General features: G+C 34.4%; 1 protein-coding gene across 9 annotated transcripts in view; it reads right to left on the bottom strand.

Moving 5' to 3' along the window:
- The window catches only part of dlg5a (discs, large homolog 5a (Drosophila)), a 155,188-nt gene that overhangs the window by 58,934 nt on the left and 73,797 nt on the right, over positions 1-22,457 (bottom strand). For 6 of the 9 annotated variants that reach the window (XM_087278377.1, XM_087278384.1, XM_087278378.1 and 3 more), the window contains 8 exons: positions 17,657-17,841; positions 17,416-17,541; positions 15,340-15,472; positions 13,199-13,326; positions 12,930-13,105; positions 9,628-9,731; positions 6,976-7,068; positions 1,431-2,297 (listed from right to left, as the gene is read on the bottom strand). In XM_087278377.1, coding sequence (XP_087134503.1) covers positions 1,431-2,297; positions 6,976-7,068; positions 9,628-9,731; positions 12,930-13,105; positions 13,199-13,326; positions 15,340-15,472; positions 17,416-17,541; positions 17,657-17,841 — 1,812 coding nt within the window. The remainder of the gene's footprint in view (positions 1-1,430; positions 2,298-6,975; positions 7,069-9,627; positions 9,732-12,929; positions 13,106-13,198; positions 13,327-15,339; positions 15,473-17,415; positions 17,542-17,656; positions 17,842-22,457) is intronic. The other 3 variants (XM_087278380.1, XM_087278382.1, XM_087278383.1) reach the window with 1 other exon arrangement.

Here is a 22,457-nt window from a genome sequence, read left to right as displayed (position 1 = left end):
CCAAGAACGAGTTTGGACACCTCTGCCTTAAAGGTACTTTGATTAGACTCAGCACAAAACTGGTTAATTGGGCAGTCTAAATGTATGAAACTAAATGAACAAACATCTTTCTTATCTCATCTTAAGGAAAATTGATGGCCTAGAAATTTTGTGCACTGATACAAATGTGAAATTTATAATGTTACGCATTTCATAAAATGAATAAATATTCCGTATTATTATTATTATTGTAGCTAAGAATAAATTCAATATTATTACCTGATAAAATTAAAGGGATAGTTTACCCAAAAATTATAATTATGTTGTCATCATTTGTTACCACAAAAATAAAATTATTTTAGAACAATGTTGGAAATCTGTAACCATTGACTTCCATAATATTTGCTTTTATGTCTATGAATTACATTAATTACAGGTTTTCAGCTTTCTTCAAAATATCTTCTTTTGTGTTAAACAGAGGAAAGAAACTCAAAGGTTTAGAACCACTTAAGGATGAGTAAAGGTTTTTTTTTTTGGTGGACTATCTCTTTAATATATATATATATATATATATATATATATATATATATATATATATATATATATATATATATATGTGTGTGTGTGTGTGTGTGTGTGTGTGTGTGTGTGTATGTGTGTATATATATATATATATATATATATACTATACACACACTACCAGTAAAAGGTTTGAGGTCAGTGGTATTTTTAAATGTTTACAATTAAGCTTCTCCTGCTCACCAAGGCTGCTTTTATTTTATCAAAAATACAGAAAAATGTGTAAAATTGTGAAATGGTATTGCACTATAAAATAACGGTTTAAAAGTAGTTTATCATTTAATTTAATATTTTATTTCAGTGATTGTAATGATGCATTTTTAGCTTCATTACTCTAGTCTTCAGTCACATGATCCTTTTGAAATCAATACTAATTATTATTACCAATATTATTTTTATTAATGGTAATAGTAATAAAAGCAATACTGGATTAATCATTTCATTTGAAACTACATACATTAAGAAAGCAGTTTTTTTGTAATGTTTTTAAATATTTAAACTTTTTTTTTTTTTTTACATTTAATAAATGCTGCCTTGTTGAACAAAATAATTTAAATAAAAAAATAAATAAAAAACTCCCCCAAACTTCTACCGGTAGTGTATATTTAATAAATATTTGAATATAGGCTTTATTTATTATAGTACATGCATAAAATTACTAGACCATTTTTAAAATTAAGAATTATATAATATCTTCTAAACCACTTGCTAATTTTCTGCATATTATAAAGAGGCGTGCGTCAGCATTTCTAATGCTCTCTTCCCCTCTCTCTATCCTGCTGGTGCAGTGGGAGATCAATCTCAGGCTGCGAGGCTAATTAAAACAGGCAGGGTGTCTGGCTGTGTCGAGCCCAGCGGATCTATAAATTCACCTGGAAGCTCTGGAGAGGAATGTTTTGAGGAGTCATCCTGCGTCTGAGGGCCGGGGCCGATTTGGGCCTGGGACGCTTCACTTCGGGCTCCTCCGCCCACATCCGACCGATGTCCTCCTCACAGGACTTCCTGGAGCTCAAGACTTTACCCTCACTGAAGTACAAGTTCCCATTACGATCTTCCTGCTTAGGTTCAGAGATGGACATGGCACTAATGGTGGACTCGGAGGTGGAGCTTCCCTGATGTTTGTGCTTGAATTTAAAGGAGTCGCTGCGAGTAGGCGGGGTTGGGGGTGTGGGGGCGGAGTCTGCTTTTAAAGGCTGAGGGCCATGGTAATCAGCTTTTGAGGGGGTATCAGGTCGTTTGAAGGTATCGGCATCAAAGATGGACTTTCTTTGTTTGGGTGACCTGTAGATGGAAAGCTGCGCTGGGCTGTCCGTGGTCATCGCGACACCAACCACCATTTTGGGCCAAGTGCCGCCACTATGTTTCTTCTCTAAGGTGGTCTCCAACGTTACACATTCAGGGCCGACGGACTCTGAGCGAGTGTAGCAGACCTCCTGAAAGGCGCTGGCGCTGTAACGGACTGGTCCCAGTTCTGAAGCAGGTCGCAGTGTGTTTGGGTGCAAGGTGGATATGGGGAAGACCTTCCTTTCAGAAAAAAGGCTCTCCTCTGCATCAGATCTGGTTTTTCGTCTCTCTCCGGCCGTGTCACAGCTGTAAATGTCTGTCTGGGTGGAGCTGTTGTGTTTGAGGTTTCTGCTGTTTCGTGAGTGCACATCTGTCAGGTGGATTCTGCCATTGGATTTCTCTGCCTCCCTCAGGCTCTCGAAGATGTTCTGTCCTGATGTGCTCTGGGGAAAGAACTGTTAATGGACAGGTTCAGGATGGCTGGGAGAAATATACCATAACATCAATAATACAAAATAAAGTAGAGAAATAACTGTTATGGAGGCCTGTTTAAAGTTTAATGGCTACCCATAATACTTTGACTGTTTGAGTAAACTCTGAATTTTGTTTTTGTTTTCTCCAAAAAGACAGAGGGCTCTATTTTGACCATCCATGCGCAAAGTGCAAAGCGCAGGGGGTATGTCAGAATCCACTTTTGCTATTTTAAAGACGGAAAAATCCGCTTTGCGCCATGGCGCATGATCTAACAGGATTGAGCTTATTCTCTTAATAGGTTGTAGGTGTGTTTTGAGAATAAACCAATCAGAGTCTCATCTCCCATTCCCTTTAGGAGTCAGTTGCATCGCGCCATGGTGCTTTTGCTATTTACATGGCGGACTTTGTAAGTGGAAAAACTAAACCCTTCACTAGCAAGAAAACATTTAAACAGAGCATCTACAGCATGAGAATGAGAGAATGAGCTTCTTAATTGTTTACTTTCACTTTCATTCTCGTGGATAAGGAAACATGTTGTACGTACAGACATCTATTAGCCTATAAATAATTAATTTTGTTTGTTAAGTGCAAAGATTTGTTTCAAAACTATTTCTAAATTCAGTTGTTATTTCCAGCAAATGAATAAATGACCAATAAAAACAAAGTGTGGTCAAAAACGGAGTTTTATCCAAATACACATGCTGTGCCCCATATGGTCTAAAACCTGACAGGTGGGCAAATCTAAGCTTGTTTTTAATAAAACAAATATAAATAAGCATATAATAAATAATGCTGCAAATAATAATGACATTATACAAAAGCAAATTGTTATGAATAAACTGAAAAAGCCCCCAAGATAAAGAAAGCATGGAGGTATGGTTTTTATATTTATCTAGGCTGAAAAATAATATTTTTTGTAATATTTTATTCATTTAATTATTTTTCATTTGTAAAGATATTTGCAAATTGATGTACACCCTGTGTGTACTAGCGCGCTTTGTGCTGGACAATAGACCTGATTTGTTCTGGTCTATTGAACCGTCTATATATGTTTTTTAAAATAGCAACGCGCCAGCAATGTGCCTCAACACGCCTCGTTTTTTAGACCAGAACGCCTATGGGCACATATATGAGAGCAAATGCATTTGCTATTTAAACAGCGAGGCGCAAAATGTCAAAACAGCTCGTGCGCCAAGCTGAAACTAGCAAACAACAATTGCATCACGCCTTGCGCCGCATTGCAAGGGTGTATGATAGGGACCATATTGATAGGGATGCACTGAAATTTGATTAAGTCTGTTCTGAAATTGAATCAGAGTGAAATCTTCTTGGTGTAATGTATTGTAAAAATATACATTTTATTTTAAAATTAAAAACCTTTTAAAATGGCAAACTTTTATAATGTTGAAGACGCCTCTCAATGTTTTTATAATGCTGCTCTAAGGGGCAGATCACACTGAAAACAGTTTTTGCATTAGCTATGTTTCTATCCAAAAATGAGAATGAACTTTATGCGCAAAACTGGATTATCGCATATAAGACATGTGAATAAAGCAGTGGTTCCATCCAATGAGTCAAAGAAAAAAAATTTGTCACTTGCCAATTAACTGCCGCCAAATATCAACAGTAAAAACAGAATTTGCTGAGGTAGCAGAAACTGTGTAAATCTTTTCTTTATTTACTAAATGACTTGCGCCTCAGAAGGCAATCCTCACATAGAGTGAACAGGCGTGAGACGTGGAACAGAGACGCTCTTGATTCTGGAGGTAATTAATAATATAACACTAATACTGAAACAGTTAAGGCATTTTACAATGACCAAAACAACATTTCGGTTGTTTTACAGTGTGCTCAAACTGCGGGTTTGTCCATTCACACACATTTTTATCATCACATGATCTCTTAACAAAATTACATGGCCTTTTTTAATGTGCATACTGAAATTTGTTCGATAAAAGTGTTTCATCATAGTTTATACACATCTTTTCTCATCAAATAAAAAGTTTATCCTGCTCAGTTATGCGCATACACTTTCATGCGCATTTTCAAAACTAATGTGCATCTTGGCGTTTCCATCAACTGATTTTTATGCGCATATCCAAAATGTGCATAAAAATAAGTATTTTTTGGTAATTGAATAAATTACCAAAACATTATAAGGCACTCTCTGAAGACCTAGAAGCCCCTAATAGTCCCCCTTTAAAACATATAATTACACAAATAAATATTCATATTAACCAACAAACTGAAAAAGACCCATACCATTATTAGATATATTTACAAAGCTGATATTAAAACGACCTTATGTGCAATTAAATTACAAAAATAACTTAACTATTTTAGTGATGAATAATACATTGATTTCAATAATTAACTGATTATTAAATACACTTATTTCAGTTTTTTAGGTGGTTTTAATGAAATAGTATAGGTGTTAATAGAAAATATTAATAAAATACATTAAAATTATTTTTTTTATTCAGTCAGTGCCCAGATTTTTATGCATTATTAGTTTTCATTAGCTATTATTAGACTCCCGGTATATAATAAATTATTTAACTATTATTGGGAAATTGGGTGCGTCTCAAATCGCATACTTCTGCACTATTCTACGCCGTTAGGTTGTATAAATAGTGTAAGTAGTGCACTCACACTGAAAACTCTTTAATTACCCGGATGATGCACACGTAGCAGAAGGGGCGGATCCTTTGGATGCTCGTTTTGGATTACTTTATTTATTACACCGCCTCTCAATGGTAAATGCGGTTATACTCATGGCAGGTATTATTAGGTAGTTGGAACATTTATTTAGCTAATTTAGCAAACATCATCAGGGAAACTATCGAGTCAATCTAGGGCCCTATAAACTTGCAACATAAAAGAAAGTTATAAATAAAGAACTAAATAAAAATCTAAATTTTAATATTTGCTATTAAAAATATATACATATATTTGCTAAAAAAATTTTCCAGTGTTGCCTTTACAAAACCTCTCAAGTCAATTGCAACGCTCATTTTGATTAGCTTTTCAGTCAACCGTGAGTTAGCGATGCTGTTTTCTTTTCGCACTCACATTTCTGTGCGTTTCACTTTCTGGCCCTGATTTGAAAAGTGTGCAGAGTCACAGGAACTGGGGCGTGTACAGCATGCACGGACCTGCCTCCTATGAAGTGACGTCATCAGCTGGCAACATCGTGACACAAAGGAAATCAGCCATGAATCGCTGTCAGATCTAATCAACATAAGCTAAAACTGTTTTTAGGGGATGTTTAAACCGTTGAACAGTAAAACTCGCAAAATTGACTTGAGAAATATAATTTTTTTTTTTTTTGCAGCTCAAATTCCTTTTTATTTCTCAAAACTCAATTTTCCCATTGCGATTTTTTTTTCTGGATTTGTATTCATTCATTCATACATTTTATTTTCGACTTTATTAATCAGGGGTCGCCACAGCGGAATGAACTGCCAACTTATCCAGCATATGTTTTACGCAGCGGAAGCCCTTCCTGCTGCAACCCATCACTGGGAAGCACCCATACGCACTTACATTCACACACATACACTACGGACAATTTTAGCTCACTCAATTCACCTATAGCGCAAATCTTTGGACTTGTGGGGGAAACCGGAGCACCCGGAGAAAATCCACGCAAACACATGCCAACTGACCCAGCCGAGGCTCGAACCAGTGACCTTCTTGCTGTGAAGTGATCATGCCTGCGCCACTGCATCGCCCGCAATTTGTATTATTTTTCACCATTTTTTTGGTCATTACTTTATTTCATTTGCAAATCTTTCGTTAATGTTGCAAGTATATATGGCCCTAGATTGACTCCATAGGTAACGGTTTAAATTTACGCTTAGTAAAAAAAACATTTGTGTTCCATTTGAGACGACACTACATACCTATACTATGCTGTTGAGTGTGTAAGTACATAGTGTATAGTGTGCCGTTTAGGATGCAGCTTTTGTAACTACAAAGTAAAAAAAAAATAATAATAAAAAAAAAATTTAAAAAAAAAAAAAATATATATATATATATATATATATATATATATATATATATATATATATATATATATATATATATATATATATAATATTATTTTTTAAATATAAAAAAATAATATGTACATTCCTAATTCAGAGGGATAGTTCCGACCAAAATAAAAATGCTGTCATCATTGCCTTACCCTTCACTTGCTCAAAATTGATTTGACTTTCTTTTTTCTGATAAACTGATGGTTGATGTGGCCTATTAATTTCCATAGTATTTTTCCTACTATGGATGGCCAGTCAATGGATACCAGCAACCATCTTCCTTTGTGCTCAACAGAATAATAAAATCAAATAAGTAGTAAAAAAAAAGTAAATGATGAGGTTTTTCATTTTTATTTTTGGTAATCTATCCCATTAAAACTATTCACAATATTTAAAACAGCATCAAGCAGTAAACATTCTTTTAAGAAGAGCCTTAACTACTAAAAGCATTAAAAAAGAACATCTACAAACTAGCCTATATTCCAAACTTGATTCCATCAGTAATGCCTGAAGACTTCGTATTCTCACTCAGACAGGCCTGTCTCAAATCCAGCTTGGAATAAATGTCACGGCAGCAGCTTGGCATGTGGTAATGAGACAGCAGAGAGAGAACAATCACCTTCATGAGAGAGAGAGCGAGCGAGTCCCTGCCACCCCTCAGCAGAGCCTCACATTCACTCAGAGATTTGTTATCCAGAGCGATCCCATTTATCTGGGGAAGAAGAAATTTAGGTCAGCGCTTCACCAAAAAAAAAAAAAGTGCAGAACTTTCAATCCTTCTATTTTCAAACCAAGAAATGACTTTGGAAACTTGAGAACAGAGACAAAGAGATACGCCTGCTGAATGAAGGGATGTACTTTAAGATCTCCAGATAAGTCCTTCCATCTTGTTAAACTTGAAAAGTTCTTTACTCAGAATTAAAACTCATTACCACTGTAAAGTCGTTATATACCTAAACTAAAATCAAATGGAGAAATGTTAGAAACAAAAAGCACTGGCTGTGTAAATTAATCTTATAGAAGACTATGGGAAAATGGCACCCTAGAGGTTCCATAAAAGTGATCCATGACACTGTATTTCAAGTCATAAAATAGCTTTATGTAAGGAACAGATTGAACTCAAGAGCTGTTATTCATCAAATGTAGCCCTCAAATGAAATAGGATGCCATTAGTTGTCAGGTCTGAAGTCAGCCACACACAACAACCAACAGCATCCAATTTCAAATTGTACTTTGCTAGTCGAAACAAATTTTGTTGTAAATTTCAGCACTAGATATACAGTTGAAGTCAGAATTATTAGCGCCCCTAAATTATTAGCCCCGTTTATTTTTTCCCCAATTTCTGTTTAACGGAGAGATTTTTTTCAACATTTCTAAACATGATAGTTTTAATAACTAATTTCTAATAACAGATTTATTTTATCTTTGCCATGATGACAGAAAATAATATTTTACAAGATGCTTTTAAGACACTTCTATACAGCTTAACTAGGTTAATTAGGCAGGTCAGGGTAAGACTATTAGAAAAAAATGCTTAAAGAGGTTTTTAATTTTTACCTTAAAATGTTTTTTAAAAAAATTAAAAACTACTTTTATTCTAGCCGAAATAAACAAATAAGACTTTCTCCAGAAGCAAAAATATTATTAGACATTTCTTGCTCTGTTAAACATAATTTGGTAAATATTTAAAAAAGAAAAAAAATTCAAAGGGGGCTATAAATATATGAATATTTTTACTAGCCTGCCTCTAGTAAAAGTTAATTATCTTGATTTTTTATAATCACTCTTCATAAAAATAGTGTGCAAAAACACTTAGAATGACATTCTCCCTTTCTACAAGTCATTAGAGGGGGAAATTACTGCCCATTAGGAATGTTCTCTGTTTATCTTTATGTTTATGTTTATCTGCCAAATTTTAGTCATCTTAGACAACCTTCTCTTGAGCCACCACTAACCACTGTTAGTCCTGTTTTAAATCTGCCACTATGCTGACCTGACACACAGGTGTTTATAGCTCTGCTTACTTTTAAAAAGAGGGCTGGGAGCATAACATAATTTGATTTATAAGCGACAGTCACCAAAATGGTGCAGGATTTGGATCAAAGAGTTATAAAATACTAGTTCTGTTGTATTTTGAGCTGAAACTTCACATATACACTCTAGAGACATCAGAAACTTATTTTACATCTTGTAAAACTTTACATAATGGGTTTAAACCAAGCCACATCTACCTGGCAAGCAAAATGACATGACAAAAAGTCTTGTTTTTGGTAAAATTGTAAAAAAAGAAAAAAAAAAGAAAAAAAAAAGAACAATTCTCTACCAAGGAATTCAAGTATTAAACCATTTTTGTGATAAAATAATATAATATAATATAAAATAATATAATATAATATAATATAATATAATATAATATAATATAATATAATATAATACATTTCAGTAAGTTTTCAAGGAATATTTGTAATGAATAAATAGATGCATCAAATGAATAGTTCACCTAAAAATGTTATTCTGTGATCCTTTATACACCCTTCAGTTGTTTCACATCTGTCTGAGTTTCTTTTTTTCTGTTAAACACAAAACTGATAGTCTTAGATTCCATAGTATTGTTACCTACAATGAATGTGAATGGCAATTAGTTTCCAACATTTATGTATCAAAACATCTTCTTTAATGTTCAACAGAGCAAAGAAACTCAGAAAGATTTGAAATCACTGACAGGTAAGCAGGGTAATACATTTAGATTTGTCAGTGAACTACACCTTTAAGTACATTAATTATATAATCAATAAAAATCGAAAAGTCATTTCATGACTAATATGTTACCTAAAAATGTCTTGTTTTTGCAATTTTTAAATGAACTATTCCTTCGCTGATAAGAATTGACAGATGTGACACTATTGATTGAACCATCTGACATGTCCAGCATCAGAGCCAAAAGGTTAGAGATATCCACCACCCCGTATCCAGCATGCAGTTAAAAGTAACACCTGATCTGCTCTCAGGATTAACATCTGTGTTACTTATCACTGGAGTGCCAGCTATCACTTAGCACATCACCAGTCTTATATTCAGCACCTCCATTTAAGGACTGCCCTGGACTTGATTGGCACTTCGTCTAATGAGCCTCCATGCATTTAAGATAAGGAAGTGGATTAAAAATCTGCTTCGGTTTGGATACTGTGATGAGCGCTAAGGTCAGACTTTTGTACAAGCAAATCGGATCCTTGACAGCTTCGGTTTGACGAAGGCTCACATGACTACTTACGGCAATCAGGCGGTCTCCGATGGTAAGAGATCCTTCTCTGGCAGCTGGACTGCCCGGTGCGATGCCAGCCACGAATACACCACCTTCAAGAGCTATACCAGCGTCTGTGCGGAGCAGAATTAAGAGTCATTAATAAGAAAACAGAAGGCAAATAGCTACGGAAAACAGTCAAATGTGTCAGGGAAGACATAGGAAGTTTCTTTATTTATTTATTCATTATTCCTTTTAATGAGTCACAGTCATAAAAGGATAATTCAATCACTCATTATCTGGTTTTAAACCTATGTTGAACAGAAGATATTTTGAAAAATTCTCCTTTGATGTCAATTGTAGGGAAAATAATGACTATGTAAGTCAATGGGTACCATCAATCAGCATTCTTCAAAATATCTTAATTTGCACTCAACAGCAAAAATAAAGCAAACAGGTTTCGAACAAATGACATAGATTTCATTATTGGTTGAACTATCCCATTAACACCATGTCAGCTTTAAATGTAATCATTTATATCCGCCTTTATCCACATGGGATTACAGGGTTTAAAATGATGGACTTGCACTTCTGATTTGGGAAACTTTCATTTAAAAGAACGGAATCAAATGACTTCATTATAATGATGTGTAACAAATAATAGTGAAAACCAAGTTAGAGGTACAGTGCTCAGCATAACGGAGTACACCTCATTTTGAAAATAAATATTTTAAATATTTCTCAGTGAATATGGATAATATATATTGGTGCATTTGAACAAAACAGATTTATTAAACATACATATTTATAAAAATAATATTTTAGTCACAGATCATCTTTAGAAACAGAAAGATAATACTCATGAAAAATATTGCAAAAAATATATATATTATAAACTTTTCAACAAAATTGTATATATGTTTTGTTTCTCTTAATGTTTGCTATTTTTGAAAATCAGGGTTCATACACATTTTACTATGTACGTTGTTTTAAAATTCCATGACTTTTTTTAATGACTTTTCCAAATCTTTAGGGTAATAATTCATGATCTTGTTTCTTGTTTCATGTATTGTCTACGTACACGTGGTAAATGAGAAAAAATGCACATTAAAATTTATCTCAGCATATCAAAAAATATGTGACAATCTATGTAGTTTGTATTTTTATATTTGTAAATTAGTTTTTAGAAAGTATCTTGCTGTGTGTGTGAAAATTTTATAAATGTTGTCTTGTGTTTTTACAAGACTTAAGATTAGTACAAATTTGCCTTTTGCACCCTTACCTCTGCAGTTAGATATTGTTTCTTGACACGACACTCAAAATACATCTCGAGTTACTGTGAAAGCGAGTAAAGACAGGCGAAGCTAAAATTGCTTTTGATTTTTTTAAGTTATTGCTTTTTACCCATATAGTTTTTTTTAAGTTGACCCATCCAATATAGTGTCAAGTATTAGTCAAGTTCATCTCACAAATCTTCAAGTACACAGTTAATTGTTAAATTTCCATGACTTTTCCAAAACATTTTGGGTTTGTTTGTTTGTTTTTCCAAAACTTTTTCAGGCCTGGATAAGGCTTTTTAAAATTTCATGACTTTTCCAGGTTTTCCAGGACCGTATGAACCCTGGAATATGTAAATTAATAATTTTCTCTAACATACATTTGAGTTACGAATTTCTGAACCATTATTGTAATATAATTTGGCTTCAGTACTGGCAAAACTAAAGTAAATGCACAAATATAATATTATAAAGCATCCTATACAAAATATTAATTTAAATGAGAGATTTACTCATATATTTGTAAAAAAACAAGCCAACATTATAAGATTTTCACACAGGCAGCAAGATACTTTCTAAAAACTATTTTACAGATATTTTTATACTTTTTGTACTAATTATTTCCTTTATATTCCACACTGTACATAAATTTCTGTAATATGAGGAAAGGCTCATTTTTTTTTTTTTAATGTCCAATAATCTATTTTCTGAATAAACAGGGCCGTAACCAGCCTAGTGAAAGGGATGGTTCTTTTTTTTTTTTTTTTTTTTTACTCGAAATGTGGTTATTCGCATTATTTTTTTTAATTAATATGATGTTTAAATACTGCATTGTAGTGACATTTTAAGTTGCATAAGCTGGTCGGAAAGTCATCATAACCACACTTTTCAATGTACCAAATATTTCCTTAATATTTAGAATAAAGAAATATTAATAAACACTTATTTTTAAAATACAAATGTATACATTAAATCATTAGGAAAAAAATGGAATCTGTTCAAGTTTTAAATTAAAAACTGTAGCCGAATGACATTAATTGGGAAAATAACAAACTGGCCAGCACATTCAATTGTCCTCAGTCACATTTGCCCATTTTAATAATAAAAATGAAAACATAACTATAATAAAAGAGCTTTATGATTTTTCTAACCTTTCTTGGAAAAAAAGTACATGTGATTTAAGATTCTTGGATAACAACAATAGCCAAATTAGTTTTCAAAATTAGTTTAATATGGGCCACTTTTGGTGCTTAACACTAGATACGTTTCTGATGGTATGATATCCTTGAATAAAAATATCGGTAATATCGGTTTCACAGCATTATGATTACTGCTCTAAAATATATTCTTTTTAATTGTTGAGAAACATTTCAAATATTTTGGAGCAGCAAACATGTCAGGCTAAATGATTCAAAAGATTTATTGACTTCTGCTGTCTTTATTTACAAAGGCATCCTTGGATATCTTTTCTGCTGGAGATACTGCAGTCCTGTTTCAAGAATAAGGTGCAATTTTTATAATAAAATTTACTTGTAAATGTTTTCTCAATTTAAAAACAATACAGATGACTTCACTTACATCCGATTGTGTTTTCTTGCACAGCTGGATATTGGACTCATGAAAAATAATAGTTTGCATTGGACAAAACTGATTAGCCGAAATCACACTGATGTGATGGACAACAGATGATTCGGCTTGGTCTTAAAACAGTTTTAATGGGTTATTTTCTCAATTTATGGTGGTATAGCAGTCAAAATAGGACACATGAGCTAATGTATAAGACAAATTCTGGACCTTTGTCATTGAGGGGTCTTTTGAACCACTCAAACCCCCCTTTTTTGTTGTTGTTCGTCATCTTTTCAAACTCAACATTCTACTAAAAAGTGTTTTGTACTTAAGAGATTGTTACATAAATCACAAATTGATTTCTCTACCCCATTCAGTAAATAAGAATGTGGGAGTTTTGTATGAGCGATTCATCATCTTGTAAATACACGTCCATAACAGTTATAAAATAAGTTTCTTAACTGCCTAATTTAAAGTAGTAAGTGATACCTTTGTGTCCGATGAGATTAATGTGAACAGAAGTAACCAGCCTTCCTCCTAAAGATTTCCTCCTGCGAACGACCATATTGATCAGGCCTCCTCCATTAAGTACAGCTTTGATGACCTGCTTCCTGTCTTTGTTCGTCAGGTCCACATCATTTATCTTCAGCAGCCAATCATTCACCCTATTGAGAGAAAGACACGGCTGGTCAGGACAAAACGACGGGCAGTGAAATGAGCGGGCCATTATCTGTAAAACGCTCAATATGTGAATTCACCTCAATCTTCCATCCGCGATACTTCCTTTGTCCACCCGAGAAACAAATATCCCACAGTCTCCTGGTAAATATGGATCATTCACCCCCTCTGCGATATCAAACCCCATTGCCTTCAAATCCATGTCGTCCTGTTTGGGAGATAATGATGGTCAGAGGGAGAACAATTTTATCTAAGTAAAGACAAACGATAAAATGACGAAAATCAGACAAAGGTCAAAATGTTTCTCCTCCACTACCTAGGTGAGGAATGGATGGTTTTGCTGCCATTTTGGGTGTCTTGTTTTTGCGATATTATAAAAACTTCACTCCTAAGTGCCCTTTAGAGAGGAATATCCCATTTGGAACATACCGTAAATAGTAAGCACGGCAAATGCTGAAATGTTGGTCTGCATGTTAATCATGGCCGCCATATTGAGGTTTCGTTCAAAGCTGAAGTGCTCAAAACTGGCTACTACAAAGGTCTTTTAAGAATGAAGGATTTTAAAGGGTACAACTGAAGGACACTTCAGGCCTCTATGATCCATTGCAGAGAATTTGTTTGGTGTTAAACTACAGGTTCTATCCGGGAGGGTAGACTATGCCTATGCCCTAATCCCTTTGAAGCTGTCACTATAGAGAGAAAACCCATTTAAAGGGATTAGGGCAAGCCATTCCGAAAAGCTACAGTATATGAAATGTATATTAAATATAGCAAGTTTGATGTCTTATGTCGAGAATACAATGATGCTTGCAGTGACAATTCTATAAGCCTAAACGGTAATAAGCCCTGTGTATAATTCATGTTTAAACAGTATGGCTCGGTTGGAACCTCAACCGAGGGGGTACTGAAAAGTATCAGGTACTAGTTACAGAATACAGTGGAAAAATGAGCCATATCGTACTTTTCTGAAGGGCACTTCAGAGTGAAAACAATCTTGGCCACCATATTAAAGTGTCATTCCAAACTGAAGAACTGAAAACTGGCCACCTGGGAGGAATAAAGGCTTTCAAAGAGTAAAACAGATGGACACCTCATGCCTTCATGATCCTTTAATCCAAGGGTGCCTAAACTTGGTCCCGGAGGGCCGGTGTCCTACAAGGTTTAGTTCCAGCCCCAATCAGACCCACGTGGGCTAGCTAATCAAGCTCTTACTGGGCTTTCTAGTCCGGGTGTAACGGATCACGGTTGATCTGTGATCCATACAGATCACAACACACAGTTCAGAACACACATGACCCGTGGATTAATAACTTTTTGTTAATTCGTAGGTTATAACAATTGCAGAGAGATCGCCTTCGGCGTCATTCAAAACACATGTATGGAAGCATTTTGTCTTCCCTTTAAAATATAATGATGACAGAAAAAGTTGTGGTGGGACATACCTAAATGCTCTCATAGGCTATTAATTAAAGGTGTTTTCTGTCACTGTTTGTTTAGCCTGCATTAAAGCGTTCAGTGTAAGGCTTCAGTGTAAAGCAGTGTAAAACAACCATCAAAATTAGGTTATATTTGAATATATATCCAGATATTCATGAAGAGCTGCAGCCCTGCAGAGTTTAGTTCCAACCCTGCTTCAACACACTTACCTGTAGGTTTTAAACAAAACTGAAGGAACTCAATTAGTTTGATCAGTTGTGTTTAATGAGGGTTAAAACTACACTGCGCAGATCTGCGGTTCTCCAAAAAGTTTGACACCTGAATCCCTTCGAAGCTGTAACTATGGAGAGAAAACCCATTTCTAATTTTAACGTAACCTTTTATCAAACCATTTGTTTGATTATTGTTGTGATACAAAAAAAAAACAAGTTTTTCAATTAACTGTTCATGGTTTTTTTTTTTAAACTGTAAGGGTCCTCAACGAGCAAATCAAGTGTATTTAATGTATTTGGAATAAAAAATACACACATACACATGTTTGTTACACACACCCACACACACACCCACACACACACACACACACACACACACACACACACACACACACACACAGTTACTTTAATGTAACAGTTTGGTTTATTTATCTAAGGCAAACCACCTTCTATCAAGTTTAGTATTTGGCCCTTCATAAAAAAAAAAGTTTGGACATCCCTGATCTATATGTATCATATTCTCCAAACTATTCTTTAGGCTGTAGGACTTTGGATTTTTCCATTCTACTTACCCGATCCTTCTCAAACTCCACCACTTCAGTCTCCCACTCTAATGAATCAGTGTCTATGGCTGAATCATGGGAGCTGTGAGCCATCAGCTGGCAGAAACGCGCCTCCTTGTCCAACTGGCTCTCCATCTTCTCCCTTCATTGGGAAAGAGAAAACAATACAAGACAGAGTATTTTCTCTCTCATTTCTCCAAGCAGTCTAATTCATCTCATCCCCCCAAAAACCAAAACAAAACAGAATGAATGTCAAGTGTCAATAGTCTTTGTTTGAAGTGCTTCTGATGCAATACTAGGAAAAACTGAGCCTTACAGGCCTGCTTGATAATAGGAATTGGCATCAGGGCATTTTTGCCACTGTTCACGTAATCTGTAAAGACTGTGCTAGATGGAGATGTTATAAAAGCTGCATCAAGGTCGCACCTTAAAATTGGCTAGTAAAAAACAGGATCAAGTAGTTGGGGAATACTAGCAAACTGTCACTAAGATTCATAGACTGAGAGAAAAGCCTGGAGGGCATCAGTGACATAAAAAAACTTCAGAATAGTTTATAGAGCTCTTAAAGAGGGTGTTTCAACCACTAGGGGGCGTCTGAAGCAGACTTTTGATGACAGGAAAAGGGATTGAGTCTGGTTACAAATAAGCAGACCTAAAATTTACAGAACTATGAATAATTTGTCATAAATTAAAATAACTGTGGATTCTAAATGTTGAATGATCTGCTGCTTGCCAATTTTTTGCACAGGGAAAGAAAAGGCACACCAAAATCATTATTAAATGACTGATTACCTAATTGATCAAATAAATTGATTCATCAATGATTTATTTACTACTTTTTTAGTATTCGATGTATTCTTCATTATTCTTTATTTTCATTTATGCACAATAATATTTAATTATTTATTAATAATTATTATTTTATACAAGTTATTACAGCTAAAATCTCCAAGTTACAATGAACATTCTGCATCCGTTAAGTATTGTAATGTAATGTAATGTGTATTTATATAGCAAATTTATTGTGTATGGCCATACACCCAAAGTGCTTTACAATCATGATGAGTTCTCTCCACCCCCTTACCAGTGTGCAGCATCTACTTAGATGATGTGATGGTAGCCACGGTACAATGTCGCCAGTGCGCTCACCACACACCAGCTATAGATGGAGTGAAGAGACAGTGATAAGAGTCAATTCAGTGGATGGGGATGATTGGAAGGCCATGATGGGTAAGGGGCGATGGAGGGAAATTGGCCAGGACACCGTGGTTACAGGAGGTAATTTAATAAAAACTTATTCATAATTAAATTTGTTTATAACAAATGTTATTACCATTATTAGTATAACTGTTGGACTTGCACATTAAAATTTAGTTATAATATCCAAATGAGGCACTATTTTTTAAATATTAACTTATTTGTATACATCTTTAGCAGATCTGAACATATGGTGTTATTATTTGTTGATGAGTTTATTTATTATTTGTAAACTGAATCTCTTTTTATTTAGAATTTTAAGAATCACATTTTACCCGTGATCTGTTTATATACACCTTTTTGTCCTTTTAGAATAAAATGTTGTATAAAATCTGTAGTATATAATATAATTAATTTAACAAACAAATTAAATGTGAAAATATCCTTCAGTAAAAAAAAACCCTTCAGATTATTAATGTGAATAAAACAGTGACTTTAATGTATGTAAGAGCTGCTGAAGTAGAGATTTGTGGCCCAGCTCAGTAAAAAAGAAACACAATCTATATATATATAGTAATTAAAATCTATACAAACAAATTGATAAAGCGCTACAAAAAAACTAAAAATGTATTTTGGATGTTTTTTTTATGTAAACAATTAATGAGCTGCCAAAAAGTCAATTAATATTAAACATCAATTAAACATTAATATGGCTACTAAATTTTTAAATTAAAACAATAATAATAATAGTAATAATAATAAAAAAGTATTTCCAAGCTTTTATTCTTTTTTTAAATGTATTATAAACATTACCATTTACTAAAATTATTTAAACACCCTGGCTGACTAGAAGATTGACAGTGAGGGAAGACTACAACAAATGTTTACTTGAGCTCTTTAAGTTCCCTGGCCGCATCATTGCGCTGTTTCCTCATATCATCAAGGTTGCGTAGGGCATCGGCCAGATCACTGACGGCTCGGTCTCGCTCTCTACGCAGGTTATCACACAACGTCCTATCAAAACAAAAGAAAAAAACACACTCAAGCATCAACACCAACAGCAGTATACAGATTCATTCAGTTGCATATTGATTATGTACATAATAGATTATTCAGTGGCTAATAGTACCGTATGCTCTCTCTCTCTGCAACAATCTTGTCTCTCTCTTGAAAGGCCCAATCTCTGCGACACTTAGCCACCTCAGCCTCCTGCACTGCCTCCTTCAGCTCCTGAGACATGGCTTCACACTGCTTCCTCAATATGTCAATCTCTTTATTAGCACGCTCCATGTCCAATGTGGCAGAGTCTTGTTTCTGTGGCAAAACATTTGATGAAGTGATAGATGATTTTTTAGATGATTTGATTAACAAAATGTGTTTTAGAAAGCATAACTTAAGGTAGGACACTGCAGGTAAATAGGGTAAAGAATATATAATAATATTTATCTGCAGAATGAACTGCAAAATGTTTTGTATTTTAAGTTTTCTAAAATTTTGTTTAGATATCCAAATGAGGCACAATTTTAATAAATATAAACTATACATTTGTAATTATTTTTAGCACAGTAATACTTGACATTCAAATTCTAAATTCATGTTTCATTTAATTTATTTTCTATAAAAAAAAATATATATATATAGACACACACACACACACACACACACACACACACACACACACTCTCTCACTCACTCACTCACTCACTCACTCACTCACTCACTCACTCACTCACTCACTCACTCACTCACTCACTCGCCACTTTATTAGATACAACCATCCAACTGCTCATTAACGCTAATTTCAAATCAGCCAATAATATGGCAGCAACTCAGTGCATTTAGGCATATAGACATGGTCAGGACGATCTGCTGCAGTTCAAACCAAGCTTCAGAATGGGGAAGAAAGCTGATTTCAGTGACTTTGAATGTGGCATGGTTGTTAGTGCCAGACAAGCTGGTCTGAGTCTTTCAGAAACTGCTGATGCCGACAAATCTGCTGCAATTGCATGATGTCATCATGTCAACTGAATCTATACCATGAAGGATTAGGCAGTTCTGGAAGCAAAAGGGGGTTCAACCCAGTACTAGTAAGGTATACCTAATAAAGTGGCCAGTGAGTGTGAGTGTATGTGTATATGTATATATATATATATTTAAAAATATTTTATTCATTTAGACTGACTGGGATGATCATTTGCAGTGCTTTGTTATTTATTTTTTTTGTGTTGGGGGTGGGGGGGGGAGTCTAACAGTATTCAAGTATAGTAATTGAACATTTAAATGTAAAATAACATGGTCATTGTTTAATACTTTAAAAATAAGATTATTTAGTAGCATCTTTAATAAATAATCTAATCTTGCATTGTGACTATTGCACATACACACATTGCTATATCAATGCTCAATCAATATATTGTCTGTGTCTTTAATGTATGTTTTTAATCTAATTCATTTTTATTTGTATAGCGATTATACAATGTAGATTGTGTCAAAGCAGCTTAACATAGAAGTCCTACCAGTTTTCAGAGTTGAAGTTTAGTTTAGTTCAGTTCAGTGTGGTTTAATTTTCAATGTAGAAGTTCCAAACACCGAAGAGCAAAGCCATCAATTCGCAGCTCCACAAGTCCCAATTGTAATTATGTAACTTTTTAATGTTGACGTATAGATTCATGGCACAGTTCCATAGAAAAATACACATTTTGAGAATACAACCTTTAAAAATTTGTATAATCACAAAAATTACACAGACAAGTTCATAAAGTGCCACAAAAGAAAAACAACTCTTTACATTAGACAGGAAACAACTGAAGAAATGCCAAAATGGCCATTTTTACCTGCAGTGTCTGATCTTAATACATCTCTAAAGTCATATTGGTGAAACAAATCTTATAAATTTCACCTTGGAAAAGAAAATCTAAGAACAGCAACTCTAGAGAAGTCAGAGAGCCCTCTAGTGGACACTGTGCTTCAAGAACTTCCAGCTGCCTGAATAAATCTGCTTATAGTTTTTTTTTTGACTGGAATAATCCAAAGGCTCACAGCTTATGGGATTTTTATGAGCTTTGTGGATTGTAGTGTTTGTTTGTTTGTGAAGACTGGTGTGAAAAATCAAGACAGACAGGGACAACAGTGAGGATGCAATGCTTGGAGATTTGACCAAAGATTCAACTCTGATAAGGTCACTTCAATATTTCTTTTCAAAGAATAGAAGATAAGTGCAATTATTTTGAATAAATATTCAGTAAAAACAGCAACGTTGATAAATATTGCAATTTAAAATGTTTAAATACTTTATATTAATATGTTTTAAATAGTAATTAACTTCCAAGCTAAGCTTAATTTTCAGCATCAGATCTCATAGAAATCATTACATTTTTTATTATTAGCATTTTTAAATAATAATAATTAAAATAAATAATAAAATAATTGTAAATTGTATTAATGGAAATCATGCTATTTTTTCTCCAGAATGAATAAAAGAACAATAATAATTTAAATCAGAAATTTGATATGCCATTACAAATCTCTTAAAGAGCCCATATTATGGGTTTTTGAAAATTCTCCTCCATGTAGTGTGTAACACAGCTCTAAGTGAAGTGAAGTATCCAGCTAAGGCTTAAATCTGTAAGAGTACATTGTTTAAAACGGTTGATTCATCTATAAAAGAGTCGACTCATAGTGCTTCAAACGAGTCACCTTGATACCGAGTCATTAGGTGTTTCGCCATGACGTACGAACGAAACCAAGTTATTCACGTGCACGCGCAAACCCGGGAGATTTGAAACCTGCGGCAACACCCTCTAACACAGAAACCCAGACACACACAGACCCACAAACACACGCACACAAACATGCTGGTCGATTGAAGTCACACTGCAGATGGATATTATCGAGTCTCTACCCAAAGATGAAACCTCAGCATTATAACCAAGCAGTTGGAAACTACTGGAAACTTCTGCAAACTACATGCTACAAAGAATACTTCATCGGCGTTTGTTAAAGGAAGGATCAGTAAAGAGTAACTTACTGATGGACGTCAGGATGGGTTTCTTCCTCCATTTCTCAAGTGTAAGTACGTGCGATTAAAGTTGTTGCCTAGTTTACTCTAGCTTGCAAATGCATTTAGTTGTGATTTGTTACTTGTAACCGCGTGTACTGTATCAGGTTAACTGGCTATATTCTCTTATCGCGTGCAAAGTCACGTTAAAAACGCGACGCATGCTGCTTTGATTACGGAGCTCCGTGGACGAGGGTAGTGTGTGTGTGTGTGTGTGTGTGTGTGTGTGCGCTGTCGTCCGGAGGTATGTGTGTGTGTTTGTGTGTGTGTGCGCGCGCGTTGTCGTCCGGAGGTATGTGTGTGTGCGCGTGTGTTGTCGTCCGGAGGTGTGTGTGTGTTTTTGTGCGTGTGTGCGTGGACGAGGGCAATGTGTGTGTGTGTGTGTGTGTGTCTGTGAAAAGAGCAGAGTGAGACAAGCTAGGAGATCTCCTCGACAGTTTTTGGAGTTTTTGCTCAATAAAATAGTCGTCTGTATTTTCAAGTCCATCGACTGTATTTACATTGACCCACTGGCAGCTAAAATCCACGCCTACACTATCGAGCGTGTATGAACTGTGATTACTTTTATATTGATGATTAGCTGTTGGGCATTTCACTCTCTGACTGAATGCAGTTGACCAATTGCAACAGACTGTCATTGGTCCAATCAGCGCAGATTAGCTTCGCGCTAAGGAGGGGTTTGGGAACAAATGAATCACTGTACGATTCATACAGGAGTCGCTGGAATAATTAGGTAAAAATAAATGCAGATTATAAGACCATGAAAGTGTTTTTTGACCTTGCATGCATATTGTTGGAGACTGTTGTTGGAGACCCTTAGAACCAAGATATGACCCTATTTCATGTATAATATGGGCTCTTTAATCAAAAGTAATGGTTTGATCAACTTTGGTTTGATCTCCTTGATTCATATATTTTCTTTTTTGTTAATACTACTTATTCGACAAATAACTAGTAAATATGCCTAACAAGTGATATTTGTCCCCCATTTTTAATGAATGTTCATATAGGGTTGCGCAAATATTTAAAGAGTTCATATGCAAAACCTTTTAAATCCATCAGACCTCTTTTCTTGTAACTGAGCATTTTCTATCAGGCTCCAGTGATTAGGTTCAGAAGTTTCATTTTATATGTAATGATACAGTTATTAGCTACTAAATAAAATACATTTTGTTTAAATGTCACTTTAGACAATTCTTTGGTTTTTAACAAGGTAAATTTTCTTTAGGATCAAAATGAGCTAAATCCAATAGTGCTTTTTATGCAAAAAAAAAAAAAAAATACTCTAAATCTACCTATTAATACAAGACAGTGTAATTAGTTGAAAATCACTAAAAATACAATTAGAAATTATTTTACCAAACATAAAACTCCTAAAATAAAACATGTATATATCTGTCCAGTAAGTGGTGGTTCATTCCGCTGTGATAATCTCTAATAAACCAGAGATAAACCAGAAAGGACAAATAAATGAATGAAATCTGTCAAGTAAGTGCATTTACCAAAAATCTTAACAATTTGTTGTCATTTCTGATATTTGGGATTCAGATTTAATGTAAGTAGAGCAATGTAAACATTGTAAGCCGAGCTTGTTGGATTCAAATATTGTAATGAAAAAGATTATGAAACATCCATATTTGTGCATTGCCCATTAATATAAAAAGATCATCAGATGTATAGGTATTATGAAGTGATACAAAAAATGTATTGTTTGACACATTATATTTATCTTTTAAAAATAGCTTATATTTATACAAGTAAGGCCTACTGGGCTAAAAGGGGATATCTCTCAGACAATTTTAGAAGCTGTCAATCATTCAATCCCATCATACTTAAGGTCTTGGTCTCTTCTTTATCCTCATAGCATCCACGT

The sequence above is a fragment of the Danio rerio genome, chromosome 13 (genome assembly GCF_052040795.2).
Source record: "Danio rerio strain M-AB ecotype USA chromosome 13, GRCz13ab, whole genome shotgun sequence".
Taxonomy (NCBI): Eukaryota; Metazoa; Chordata; class Actinopteri; order Cypriniformes; family Danionidae; genus Danio; species Danio rerio.
This window is presented reverse-complemented; position numbering and strand designations above follow the sequence as displayed.